At 38.5% G+C, this 13135-nt stretch overlaps 3 protein-coding genes across 5 annotated transcripts in view; 1 reads left to right on the top strand and 2 right to left on the bottom strand.

Annotated features, from left to right (window-relative positions):
* Positions 1 to 13135, top strand: part of LOC124303640 (RYamide receptor) — a 94248-nt gene that overhangs the window by 36843 nt on the left and 44270 nt on the right. The window lies entirely within an intron of this gene.
* LOC124303652 (pancreatic triacylglycerol lipase-like) lies at positions 4021 to 7516 on the bottom strand. 2 transcript variants are annotated; one of them, XM_046761135.1, is made up of 7 exons: positions 6245 to 6563; positions 5948 to 6002; positions 5572 to 5717; positions 5174 to 5416; positions 4867 to 5079; positions 4482 to 4641; positions 4021 to 4406 (listed from the first exon to the last, which is right to left on the bottom strand). In XM_046761135.1, the coding sequence occupies exons 1-7, from the start codon at positions 6327 to 6329 to the stop codon at positions 4328 to 4330; spliced, it is 981 nt and encodes a 326-aa protein (XP_046617091.1). In that variant the 5' UTR covers positions 6330 to 6563; the 3' UTR covers positions 4021 to 4327. The 2 variants fall into 2 exon arrangements, with proteins under 2 accessions (XP_046617091.1, XP_046617092.1); XM_046761136.1 differs by lacking the exons at positions 5572 to 5717; positions 5948 to 6002; positions 6245 to 6563 and adding an exon at positions 7391 to 7516.
* Positions 10003 to 12611, bottom strand: LOC124303651 (pancreatic triacylglycerol lipase-like). The gene is made up of 7 exons (XM_046761133.1): positions 12515 to 12611; positions 12377 to 12431; positions 12028 to 12173; positions 11627 to 11869; positions 11206 to 11385; positions 10963 to 11122; positions 10003 to 10232 (listed from the first exon to the last, which is right to left on the bottom strand). Exons 1-7 carry the CDS (start codon positions 12594 to 12596, stop codon positions 10094 to 10096), a joined length of 1005 nt encoding a protein of 334 aa, XP_046617089.1. The 5' UTR covers positions 12597 to 12611; the 3' UTR covers positions 10003 to 10093.

Here is a 13135-nt window from a genome sequence, read left to right as displayed (position 1 = left end):
TTGAATTTACAGTAACAGCTGCACAGAATGAGCGGTTTGAATTTTTCAATTTTTACTGATCGCAAAGAGACCAACTTAGCGATTCAATTGCTTTTGCAAAACAGAATGCAGAGATATGTATAGAAACGTTATCAACTCACGGGCTGCGATGGCGAACTAAAGCCAAAGCCATAAAACAGCCGGGAATCGCATGGTCGTTATTCAAAAGATTTCCCGACGTGTTTGCGATCGAACTTCAAAAACAACTAAGTAATTCTCTATACGGAGGGTAAGATCTCGTGTATTAGCGTATCCTCACAATGAATATTCTTTTATCGAGTTTTGGCTTTATATATACCATTGCCCCCATCCTCCAGTCTTTTTCGAATTAGATCAGACATGTTATTATATAATTTCACCCAATCGATAGAGTTCTTTCATTTCTTTTCATTTACTTATTACTTATTATTATCCACACAAGTTTTTCAAATATAAACGCAAGGCGACGTTTGATTGAATTACGAGTCGTGTGTTCGACTTTCATTTTGAGAACCATTAAAACACTCATCTTAATATACAGTAGGATTATTTATTTGTATTGTTTTTTACTTAACGTAAAAAATCAAGTCTTAATACATACAGCCGGATATATCCGCATATGATTTTGTATATTACGGTTAAATATTTTCTAACACAGAAGTGTATAACAATATCAGGGTATATATGTCCAATTGTTCATATCAGGTCATATAAAGTCACTCCTGGTGAAAAGAAACTCTCTTTTGTCATGTTCTAATTGATCAAGAATAAAAAAAATTCAACTGCGTAAAAAATTTCTATTCTCTATAATTTTAACTTTCAAAAATCAATTCCATCTTCCAATTGCAGTTTTACAGAAAAATTGCTCCTTTTCTTTTATTTAGGTGAAATATTCGATTTTTTTGTTGCATATTATACATCAGATACAGATTCTCCGTGATCTTTTTTTCATCAGACGTCTTTTATTCTTATAAGTAGTGAACGGATAAAAGTAGATGTAGAAAAATGCTAATTACGTGCTTCAATCGTCCGCGCTTTGCAATTGGACTGAAATTGATTGAACACAGAATAAACTCAAAACGCTGAACTTTTCATTTCCCCTCGGAAACAACAGATACGTGTAAAGCTGTTATGTGAGACTTAGGACAGGTGATAAGATTGTGCAATATCAGTTTATTGGATTCTCAAGCCGCTATAAATGACATTTGATACTTTCCGACAGCAATTGGAGTTGAAAAGTGTCGATACATATCCAATCCTCCAGCCTCGTTCTTCGATCAGCGCATAACTCACGCAACATACCAATCATTCTATGCCAGATCTCCCAACCTGTGATCCTGCCTATTTTCGATTCTATCTTTATTTGTCATACGATCAACGTCGCCCTAAAAACTGTTTTTCGAAATGAACTATTCAATGCATCTGAAACGGGTCCGCTTTCGTAAAAATTTTACCGTTCAATCTACTATGAAAAACGCGAATATTTTAAGATTTTATTTGGAATATGATTCCTGTTTCTACTATCATTCCGTAGAAAAGACCTCGCAGAATTTTCATGGAAGTTGGTCCCCGGTCAAATTGGCTGGATGCTTTTTGAGATAAATCAAACAATTCGTTACAAAACAATGGTTTCAATTTTTTTCAAAACATCTCATGTGTTTTTAACGTGAGTTCGATCATCCAAAATAATAAGCGTGAAATCGAAAGCTGGGTGATTTTGCGTGGGATTCCCTATATATTTGAATGCATCATTATTACGTCATAAAAATTTCATCAATCGTCGCCTCTCGATATCCATTTTTCCACCCCTTCTTATAATTAACTAAATTTGAGTCAGTTTGCCTTATCAGAAAAAATGACGCGAGTAGATATTTCTTTCTTAGAATTACCGTTTCTCGACTAGTCGTCACAGCTTGCTTGTAAATGTGTCATGTATACCGAATTATCTTCATCATCATCGTCCTTGTCCGAATTCTACTAATGTCAGTTAAACGCGGTAAATTTATCTTACTCTCTTTTTCATTTCACTATTCATGTCCCGGTTGTTTTCCCAGCTGTCAAATACACGGCTGCATTTACTTGCAAATGTCATTGAAAGATAGGATAACGATCATCCGCCTCACTGGATATCGTCCATCTGTTTCATCTACGCGTAACTTTATTTGGCAATATTTTTCATCGAATGTGTATACATTGTTGGTGGCGTGACACGCGATCGATCACACTTGAGAGTAGTCAAAGGGTTGATCGAAATTAACTTGTACATAATGCATTTGCGGCCTGTGCTTATTTTTCCCCAAAGATCCGATCATGTTGTTGAAAGTTATATTACTATTTTTATCATACTAACCGAAGAGAAATCAGTACAATATTCCGGCCAATCACATTTAAGGACGTTGAGAATTTGAGTTAAATTTTTGGTTGAATCCTGCATGAATTTAGAACGTGGTTAACTTCTTTAAGTGTAATTGGAATAGGTTCTTAGTTCCGTCTAAGTTCAGGTGAAGCCTTTTCACATTCTTACATACTCAGAATTATCGAGTACAAATTTTACGGATAAGGTCACGATTCTTCATAATCTATTTTTTAACAGGAATTCAAATTCTTATGAGTGGAGACTCAATGGGCATGGAAAAAGTTAATGACGTACTTCGGTTTGAGAATGAACGTTTAGTCGAATACAGAATAGATTTTGCGTACTGAATGTTGGCCGGAAAGTATCGTTTGAATAAGCAGCTTTGTTCACGTACCGGAAGCCCGTAACTTTCTTATAATTTACATTATAAATCAAAAGTCACTTGTAACTGTGGAATGAGAAACATGATAGGCGACAAGCTTTTGCAATATCAGTTTATTGAATTCTCAAGGCGCTACAAATATCTGTTGAAGCCTCCCGGCTACAGTCGGCGGAAGGTGAAAAGTTTCGATATATTCAGGCACGTGACGTCATCTTTCGATCTCTTCATCCCAATCGAGTCAAGACGACGAGGTAACCATGCGACTATTTTATAGACCGATAGACTTTACGAAATCCAGTTTTCGATAGATCTACCGTAAGGACCACGAATTTTCGAAATGGTATAACCGTGAAATCTCGGTTGAGCTGAATTTCCGCGCATGCCAATTTTTATGTCTCACAAATTGCAGCTAAATCGAAATTTGGGTCACCCAATCGCGTATATACAAGTGGTGGAATTGAATATGTAAATTACACATCACATGATTGTGACACAAGAGTTCTCCAGTAACAATGTTTAAACACAATGTCGAAGAACCGAAGTATTGATTCAAACCAACTTATACACAGGTGCATATTTCTAACCCACGCTTTCTTCCAAAATAAATTTCTGCAGTTGTTTTCCAAATTCTTTCATAAAACAAGGTTTAATATTTCAAATATCTAATAAAGAAATTACTTATTCTTAGTGCCGCAAATTCATGAACCTTCGATTAATATGGAGTCAGTGAGTTTGTTGGAAATTATTTCTCTTTTTATCCAAACGGAAAAAAGTTCGGTACAATATCGCAAACAACCAGATTTGTGTACCTTCATTCTTATTTGTACGTTTTATCGAATTCATAAATTTAGAGCATATTTGTCTTCTTCAAATGGAATCTCGCTGGCAGCTTACACCCTGTTAATAATGACTTCGTGAAATATTGATTACCAAATTCTGTGATGTAAAAAGTAGCACAATGCAGTAACTGATCAAATCGTTCAATCAATCGCCTCACCGACATCTAAATAGTAACTAGTTGAGTGTGAAAAGCTTTTTCCGGAATTAGTTCGTTGCGTTTTAAAACTTATCAGTTAATTGAACACGAAAAATAGATTGCGTATACTGAATATTAGTCGGAAAGCACCAATCGAATTAACAGCTTTGTTTACGCTCCGTAAGCGTGGCGCTCCTCTACGATCCATGCCGAAAACAGGAATAACGGGTATAATTTTGGTAGCAAAGTATAAAATGTGACGAAATTGTGCGACATCAATTTATTGAATTATCAAGGCGCTTCAAATATCAATTAAAACCTTCCGACAGCAGTCAATAAAAGTTGAAAAGTATGAACATATTTAGGCATCCCACTTCATCATTCGAGCCATTCTTCTCAATCGAGTCAGTAACGAATCAGTGCTGGTCAAAGGGATCCTTAAATCAAGATTGCAGGTGTGGTGGGTTCATTTCTTAAAATCAAACTGCTCTATTGCGATACCGATAAACCAGGATTTCGAGGTAACTCTGCGACTATTTTAGACCGGTGGGAAGGTGTCGTCTCCAATCGTGATCCCCGGTCTTATCAAATAATCTTACGCCTCATAAGTGGCACCGCTGATTCCACGACCGTACGGCGATGCACTGTTGGTTCGAAGAGCGAATGTTCCACGCCTGAAAGATGAAACGGTATTTAATCAAGGACTTCCTCAACCTTTCGCCGGCAAGTGTTAAGTTTGCTGAACTCACGCCGTGGTTGGTGTCTCGTACCCCATCACCACTGTCGCGTTAGAGCCGCATAAACCTGCCTCAAATTCTTCGTACGAATCGCAAGCCCGTCCGTAAAACGCATCCGTGTTGCGCAACGACTCGCCGTAGAAAAAACAGGATCTTTGGTGGCTGCAGACTACTGCGAATGAAAATACAAAAGATAGGACAAGCGATTGCAGTGATCTTTCTTACCACCTTCAACGCTGCTGCATCTTACTGTAGAAACGAACTAATCCGGTGGCTGTGTTTCTTTCTCTTTGTTTTAACCAAGTTCAGTTTTTCGGATCAACGATTCTTGTATCGTCGTATTTTCAACTACGTGGTAAATTCGGCAACAAGAGCGTCACTCGGAATACTTTCTTACTTTCGGTGATTCGTGCCGTGGCTCCACCTTCGGTAAGTTCGCATCCTGGCTGAGGACTCTCTCCGCGATTTGGAAAGAAGTCAACGTGTCCAGCGGTGTAGGTAATACCAAATATACCAGCCTCGGTGTGAATCACAAGGACGAACTCGGCGTCGGTCTTTCGAAGACTGTGAACTTCGGTCTCCGGAAACCTGGGATAGGCAGCGTCCAGAGCTAAAAGAATTTCGATGTTTTTTTTAAACGACGTTTTAGGGGAGGCGAGATGGTTTTCGCTATTTAATTACAACAATTCTCGCCGTTTCCTTGCCTACAATTTTCGGCACTACGAAATTCACGTTCCTTCCGATGTTTCCAGCTATCTGAGCTCCGTAAGAGTGACCGACGATGTGCAGAGTCGTCGGGTTCAGTCCGCCGTCCACCAGTTGGTTCAGGGTCCTGATTAGCTGGTAGAGGATGCCTTCGAAGCTTCGGAAAGCAAAAGCCCAAGACATTGCGGCAATGTCTCCGTAATCCACTGCCAGCACATTGTGGTCGCCCCTTTCCGCGTATGCTGAAACGAATTTCGTCAATCTCAATTCCTACAACACGCATGTTCAGTGAAGCCTTCGGAACAGCTTGTTCGATTCTTTATTTTCTATCGCGTTCTGCTCTTTTTTACATTTCGGAAATACACCTAAATCACACGATATTGGGTTGCATTCTTACCACCTATCACCGCCACCGACGATGTGTTGTCAGGATTTTCGGTCCATGCATGGATATAGAGGACAGTTGGCTTGCTGGAATCTATCGAGTCCAACAGATCCGTCGCCTCGCCAATCAGAATGCTCGTATAGTCATCAGTAGTATTGCTGGAGTAATTGGAGAACATGTCATATCCGTATCCTACTTCAAGTCTTATCGTAACTATTACAGGTTAATGAAAAAAAAAATTGAAAAAGTTATTAGGTGTTACTTGGGTCGGTAATGTAAAATGAAAATAAGGTACAAGGAAAAATTATATCTGTTTCAGTTTCAACTTTTGTCACCGTCTTTAAAATGAAAAACTGTCAAAACAGCAAAAACAGTACGTAGAACTTACCCCGTATATAAACGAAGCGTTATATTTCTCAGCATGCTGGTATTCGCCCGATCAGCTGCGGGGAAACAATTTAGATAACGAAAGATTGATTTACTGATTGTGAGAGGTAAGGTAGAAAATCTGATTCTAACGATTTTAGCTTTGTCAAAATAATAAAATGTACACTGGCACATTTTTTCACCATCGATAATACGATGATTATTATACGTGAAATTCGAAGGATCCAATGGTTACACGGTTCTCAAATATAATGAGGAATTTCGATGCAAACACTTAATTCAAGAACAATCTACTTACTGCACGAATCGCAAGATGTGTAAGTCAACTTGGTCTCGTCAGCTAGGGCCAAACCGAAGAATAGGAAATACGTCGCGAGTCGCATCGTAATGTCGTCTATAAGTCCGACCGATCGTTACCGTCTGCAATCTGTGACTGTACCTAAATGAAGGTTCTCGAAAATCAGTTGTCACCTTTAAATATCAATTTTCCACTCTTTCTTGATGAAATTCGACGCACGCCGCCTAATAAATTGCAGTAACACGTGTGTACATATATGCTCGAGATGCGAATGTTTGTACTTGTCACGTAACGTTTGTCGAATCATCATAATCATCATGGTCCTCACTCGAATTTAGTCTCAGATTTTTGTTTTCTCTTCTCCGTTTGTTTTCAGCACTCGAATCCTGCGAATTTTTCCATCCCTTTTTTTTTACTTTACAAACATGTCAACTTCGTTTGACCAACTGTGGAATGTAGCGCCACGTTGGCCGTAGAAGTCATTAAAAAATCTGTCATCATTTATCTTCTCCATCGACTATCGTCATTCTGTTTCATCTGCATACGCGTACTTCTTTTTAGGTATATTATTTGTTTAACACATGCATTATGCGTCACGTTACGCTTGATCGAGTTCGTCTTCCTTAATTCGAATGTCCGATCACAATCGTAAAGAACGAAAATATTCGTTCAAGCTGATTTATACACATTCCATTATTCTCATTCGGCACATTTCATCCCTGTATGATCTATATTACATTCTCAGCTAATTAATCCAAGTGGTCAAAATTTGGCACTTACGCTGTGTAAACACGCAATGTGATGTTTTCCAGTTGGCTGTAATTCGCTCGATCACCTGCAGGGAGGCAGGTTAGTTAATGAACGATGAAAATCTGCAGTAAATTAGGTAGGAAAATGAGATCCCAATTCCACCTTATTGAAATGACCGAATTGATTTTACTATACTATATACGGTATGTTTAATAATACGCTGATTACACTGTCAAATTTGAATGATGCAAAGTTTTCGCAGATTTATATTCCATTGTCGCAAAACTTAGTTGTTTAAAATTTGATCATAATAGAAGTAACCAACTGCAGGCATCGCAATAAGATGTGACCCGAGTATTTGAATTTTCGACACGAAAATCGAAAATTTTTACTTACAACGTGATGCAATATCATCGCTTTCGTCTTCATCGCGACTCGATGTTTTGGGAGAAATGAGAACCTTTCTTCCAGCAACTGTGGAACAGATGTTTATATAATATTTCGCATATTTGCGCATCGCATACACTGAGAGAAAAGAGTTGTTGAATCAGCTAAATATGCAGCAGCGAAATGGATACTCGGTTGTGTGAATTCAAGATCTGTAGGTTTAACAAAATGTTGAGTTGGACTTTTTAAATCACGATCATTATATATTCTTTCCAATTCGTATTCGTGCTCAGCTATTATCTTTACGCATGGTCGTTCCGATTTCGAAACATGACTTTTTCTCGAAGTCGCTTATCTTTTAGCATTTGTTCCAACCACAGCAATCGTTTCTATGCACACACAGATGCATGTATTTGAATATGAAAAACATCGACAATTTTTTTAGTTTTATTTGTTGTCTTTTTTCGCAAATTATCATCAGTTATAAACCTTGTTGCTATTCTGATATTACCCCACGATTAAGGAACCGAGTAGCGATGAACGTCCAGATTTAATGTTTTAGAATTGCTCGAACACGTAAATTGTACGATTTCATACAAATTTCCAGCCAGATGATAAGTGGTCTGATCGAAAGTCTCGGTTCAATCTATTTTAGCTGAAATCCTTTTACAATACTACACAGAATAACCGATTTCAACTTTTATATATATCATATATCAGGTCGAGGTTTTATTGATATTTCCTTCGGCAGCAATTTCTAAGTCATGTAAGTTTACATACAAGAGAGCTGATCGTAGAATTGTTTTATCGTAGTCGAGGACAGATCAATTAATTCGACAAAGTATATATTCTGGGTACCGAATGTTGATTATAAAGTGCCGATTGACCTTACCACTTTATTCGCGCGCTTTGTAAGGTGTGCGGCTCTGTTATTCACTCTAACAGGAGACAGTTATAACAGTGACCATGGCGTGAGAAATTGTATAAGCGACAAGTTTTCGCAATATCAGTTTATTGGATTCCCAAGGTGCTACAAATATCTGCTGAAACTTTCCAACAGCATTCGGTCGAAGTCGAAAAGTGTCGATTTCAAGAACAACTTGCCTACTGCACAAGTCACAAGGTGTGTAAGTTGAATTGGCGAAATCAATCAGCATCAGGCCGAAAAGTAGAAGACAAGTCGCGAATCGCATTCTAATTGCGTCAGGAAATTCGATCGATCGTTACGGTGTTGAAAATCAGAGTCCAAGTGTTCGTCGGTTGCTTGCTTTTTTTGAATATCAATCCTTCCTGCTATTATCATTCGACTGGAACAATTTCACCAAATCGATTGCATTTATACAGTTACATGTACATATTTTCATCAGAATCGCAAATTTTCACACCTGTATCATCATCATCATTATTCAGTTCGGCGTTTTACTTCTCTCTGTTTCTTTCCAGCTAAACTTTATTTTCGGAGTGTCAACGTGCGTAACGATTTTTTCTTCTGCTTTGTTTAACCTGCTGTATCATTCATGCCGGTGATTTAAAAATTTGTATACCGCCACATCGGCTGTAGATGCGTTGGCAAAATCTGCCGGCGATCATCCGCGCCATTGAATCGTGTCAAGCTGCATTATTCTCGCAATTTGATAAATTGCTGTTTTGAACACGCACTTGTAATTTTTTTTCTTACACTTTTTTATATTCTTGTGTGCTGTGGCCGATGTTTTTCCGTCCTGATTGACTTTGGATTGCTACTAAAAAGACTGCCTGTGAATTTATTGATTCAGAACCTCACCGAGAAAAATTTCATTCGAACCATTGAACCACGCAGAAGCTTTTTTCACTTAAGAGTCCCGTTTAATCCGTGGATGTAGAGAACAGTTGGCTTTTCTGATAGAATTTTAGTATCAGTTTAGGCTGCGTCACCCACAATTTCGCCGAAACACCGATAATGCAATATCGTGTGAAAAGTATTACGCATTCGATAATTAATTACTCGTCTTATAAATCCATCAATCCTTTGCTTTCGGTACCATAATCTTGTATCTGTACTGTGTAGGCATATTATATTAAAAAATTTCCGTGAGTATAAATTTTGTAAACTGACAATCAATTATAAACCAGATATTTGAAAAAAAAAAATATGTTCAACACCCACCCGATGCATATCAACCCACAACAATGCAGTTAACCGGTAAAGTCAAATTGTTACACCTCTTTTTGCTATTCGCGATGATGTCATGAACAAAACCTAAAATGATGCGATGACGTGTTTTCGTGAATAGAAATTGTCAGGAAAGTTTCTGATATTATATGAATCACCTTATTCGTAATGTTTGGAACCAAATTTATTGATGAACCGAATTGTAACTTTGAAAAAAAAAAATGTCGTATTCGATAGAAATTTTTTAATCCCCATATCCAACCGATCATCGTTGATCAGCTAATTTTTGCTTAATTATTGGTCATCGAATCACAGCTCAATTCTTCATCTAACTGGAGAAAATCCCAGGCTAGACGGGAAAGTTAAGATTGAGCTGTAGTTTGATTATCATTGCATCGTGATTTCTCCTTTTTTTCGTTCTCAAAGGTGATGAAAAATAAAGGTAGTTATCATACTAAGTTACATAAAATATTAGGCAAATCGTTTATATTTGATTTAATATTCTTGCAATTGTTCAAATTACATTATACGATTGCTAAGTTCGAGGGACATTTTCTCGATTACCATGAAGCCAGGGCTGTGCTCAGAAGATTTTCAAAAGTTGAAATTATTACATTCGTCGAATCGTCGTATATCGTGCCTTGCATTCCTAGACCGTAAGGCGAAGCTGCAGCCGTCTCAAGGTAATACTTGCCCCTTCTAGAAGAAGAGAAACGACGTTTGAAAATTCATGGGACCTGAAGTCGGGCTATAAAAGTGTCGCGACAAAAACTTCATTAAAACATAGATTTGAAATTTCTTACTAAAGCTAACTTAGTTGCAACCAAATAAAAACTGTGGTCTGCATAGCACAGAAAAAAGTTTCAAAATACCGAATTGCGACTCTATGCATCTAAATATATTGAATATATTTAAAAAATCACGTCATTCTAATATTTCGTCATCGAAAAATTGACACTATATCTCCGATTTTCATACGCAGCATGTAGCTTATATTATTCGCAAATAAATTCCCAAGAAATCGTTCCATTGTCAGTTAGATGTTGAATAGCAACAGTAAATACGTTTGACGCTGATTCACGATTTCACTGACTGTAAACTCCAAAAATTGTAAGGATCGAATTTTTTTTCATAGGAACTGACGAGTTGAAGTGGGCATTTGTCGAACACAAATTGTGGGACATTTATTTATGGATTATATACGTTGCTCTTCAATAGGGTTAATATATTGACTTTAATGTGACAATTAGTAGTGGGACAACGTGATTTCAGTGACGTTATTGGAAGAAAGATTTTTACGGTGGAAATTCGGTGATTATATAAATTTCATTATATAAATAAATTTCATCTTATCAGCGTCTGTTGCGGTTTTAGAACCCTTATTTCTTCACGTTTTTGTTCATTGTACGATCACGCAAGTCTGACTTACGTGGTGGACGGTGTGGCGAAGCCCATTACCGATAAACCATTCGAGTTGCATGAACCTATCTTGAAACTCGAACTGTCATCGCAGGCACGACCAATAAATGCGTCCTCATTTCGCAATGATTCGGCATAGTAGTAACAGGCTCTAAGGTGGCTGCAACCGTCTAGAAAAGCAATCACATCACAGAGAAATGTTGCAATACAGATGGAATCTCGACGAAGAGGAGAGTCCAACATGTTCACATACTTCCTGTCAAACATCCTGGCTGCAGGTGGATACCACTGTTGGGATAAAATTCCACGTGCCCAACTTCGTGGCGCAGTCCAAAGTGTCCGTCATCCGTGTGGATCACTTGGACGAATGCAGCATCGCCTCTGTTCAAACACTCCAAGACGGCGTAGAACATGGGTCCCGCAGGATCCAAGCCTAGCGCAACAGAATTTGAATACCTCATTGTGATCATGGTCTAAAATAATGAAGAAATTTTCCTTGGCTTGGTACGTGCAATGATGCATCGTAAAACCCGAAATGACGTGAAGAAGAGGAAATTGTTTGACTCGGCAATGCGCCAAAAACAGATGGAGCATTAATAACAACAGGTTCATACTCATAGATCCGAATAGAAGATAAATACACGAAACCCAGCCTTCGTCAACTTTCGTCTCACCTACGATTCGAGGCAGAGTGAAATTCACGTAACGCCCAGCGTATCCAGCGATTTGGCCTCCCATCGAATGGCCCACAAGGTGAATAGAGGACGAGTTCAAACCAGCTGCCACCCACTCATCGAGAACTTTGGCCAGGGTGTATCCGACACCAGAAACGCTCCGAGCAATATAAAGGTACTCATTGCCAGCGATTTCCTCCCAGTTGAGCACCACAACGTTGTGATCCTGACGTTTGATATATGCTGAAAAATATTCAGTATTCGTTCGAGCTATTCTGGTAATCCGAAACTGATGTTACGGTATTTGAAATACGAAGCACAGCTTTAAATTGTGAATATTTTTGGAAGGCCGAACCACCGAACAATTCTTGTATTCGGACACGATGAAATTGCAGTCGTACCCTCGATGATGACTTGGCTGCTTTTCCAATTTGGAGTTCCAAGCATACCGAAAATGTACACGACACTCGGTTTGTTCAAGTCCATTTTGTCTAGCAGGTTCACGGCATCCCCGACCACCACCTCTGTGTACGTATCGAGGTCATTGCTGATGATCGTCCAGAACGAATTTCGTTAAAAACCCATGCAACAAACAAGTTTCACGAATTATTTATTCAGCCCACAAACTGGAATGCCAGTGATGATCGCGAACATAAACATGTGGTTCAATTTTCTGTACCCTGTAACCGACGATACAGACCATTAGAAGTACCTTCAAGACAAGATAAGCTATATCAGAGATTCACGTACCCTGTATATAACCGCACTCCGATGCCTGATAACTTAGCCGTTGTAGCTTGGTAAACTGTAAAATGAAATTCAAACGGTGATTACTGATATCGGATCTCGCGTCATGTTGAAAGGAATACGAAACCAGGAATATCTTACTGCAAGCCTTGCAGGGCTCGTAATCTGTTCGTGCTGCCATGGCGAACGGCAGGCCCAAAAACACGAGGTACAAAAATCGCATCGTTCCGTCGTTAAGCTTTGGCTGCTACTGTGGATTCCAACGATCGCAATTCTGCATTATATACGACTCTCACATCACGTTTCTTATCTGATCCGCGTGTTCAGGTAAAATGAATAAGCAAAGTCGGTGAAACTACTATGCGCCACGTAGGTATAGGGCCGAGGAATTATGAGACTAGAATTTTGGTCTCGAATTGGGCACTTTCTGCCTAAAAACTTGAGATGGTAGGGACGTCGGCGATAAATAAAAGATGGGCTTGAATCAGAGAACAAACACCAGGAGAAGTGGAATGTGGAAAACACTCAGCTAGATAAACAATATACTCTTACATTAATTTACGGTTCTTCTACACCTCATTTCACATGCATCATTTTAATTTGAGTTGCAGCATTCCAACCTCGTGACTGGTACTCATTTCTTTATCTCTTATCTATTTGTTCGAACAGGACTTCTGGAAGTAGAAAAATATCAACATCTATCTCGAACCTTTGCTGTCACTTTTTTCAATTGGGGTAATAAGTGAAACATCAAAAATCATC

This window comes from Neodiprion virginianus, chromosome 4, assembly GCF_021901495.1.
Source record: "Neodiprion virginianus isolate iyNeoVirg1 chromosome 4, iyNeoVirg1.1, whole genome shotgun sequence".
In the NCBI taxonomy this organism is placed as follows: Eukaryota; Metazoa; Arthropoda; class Insecta; order Hymenoptera; family Diprionidae; genus Neodiprion; species Neodiprion virginianus.
This window is presented reverse-complemented; position numbering and strand designations above follow the sequence as displayed.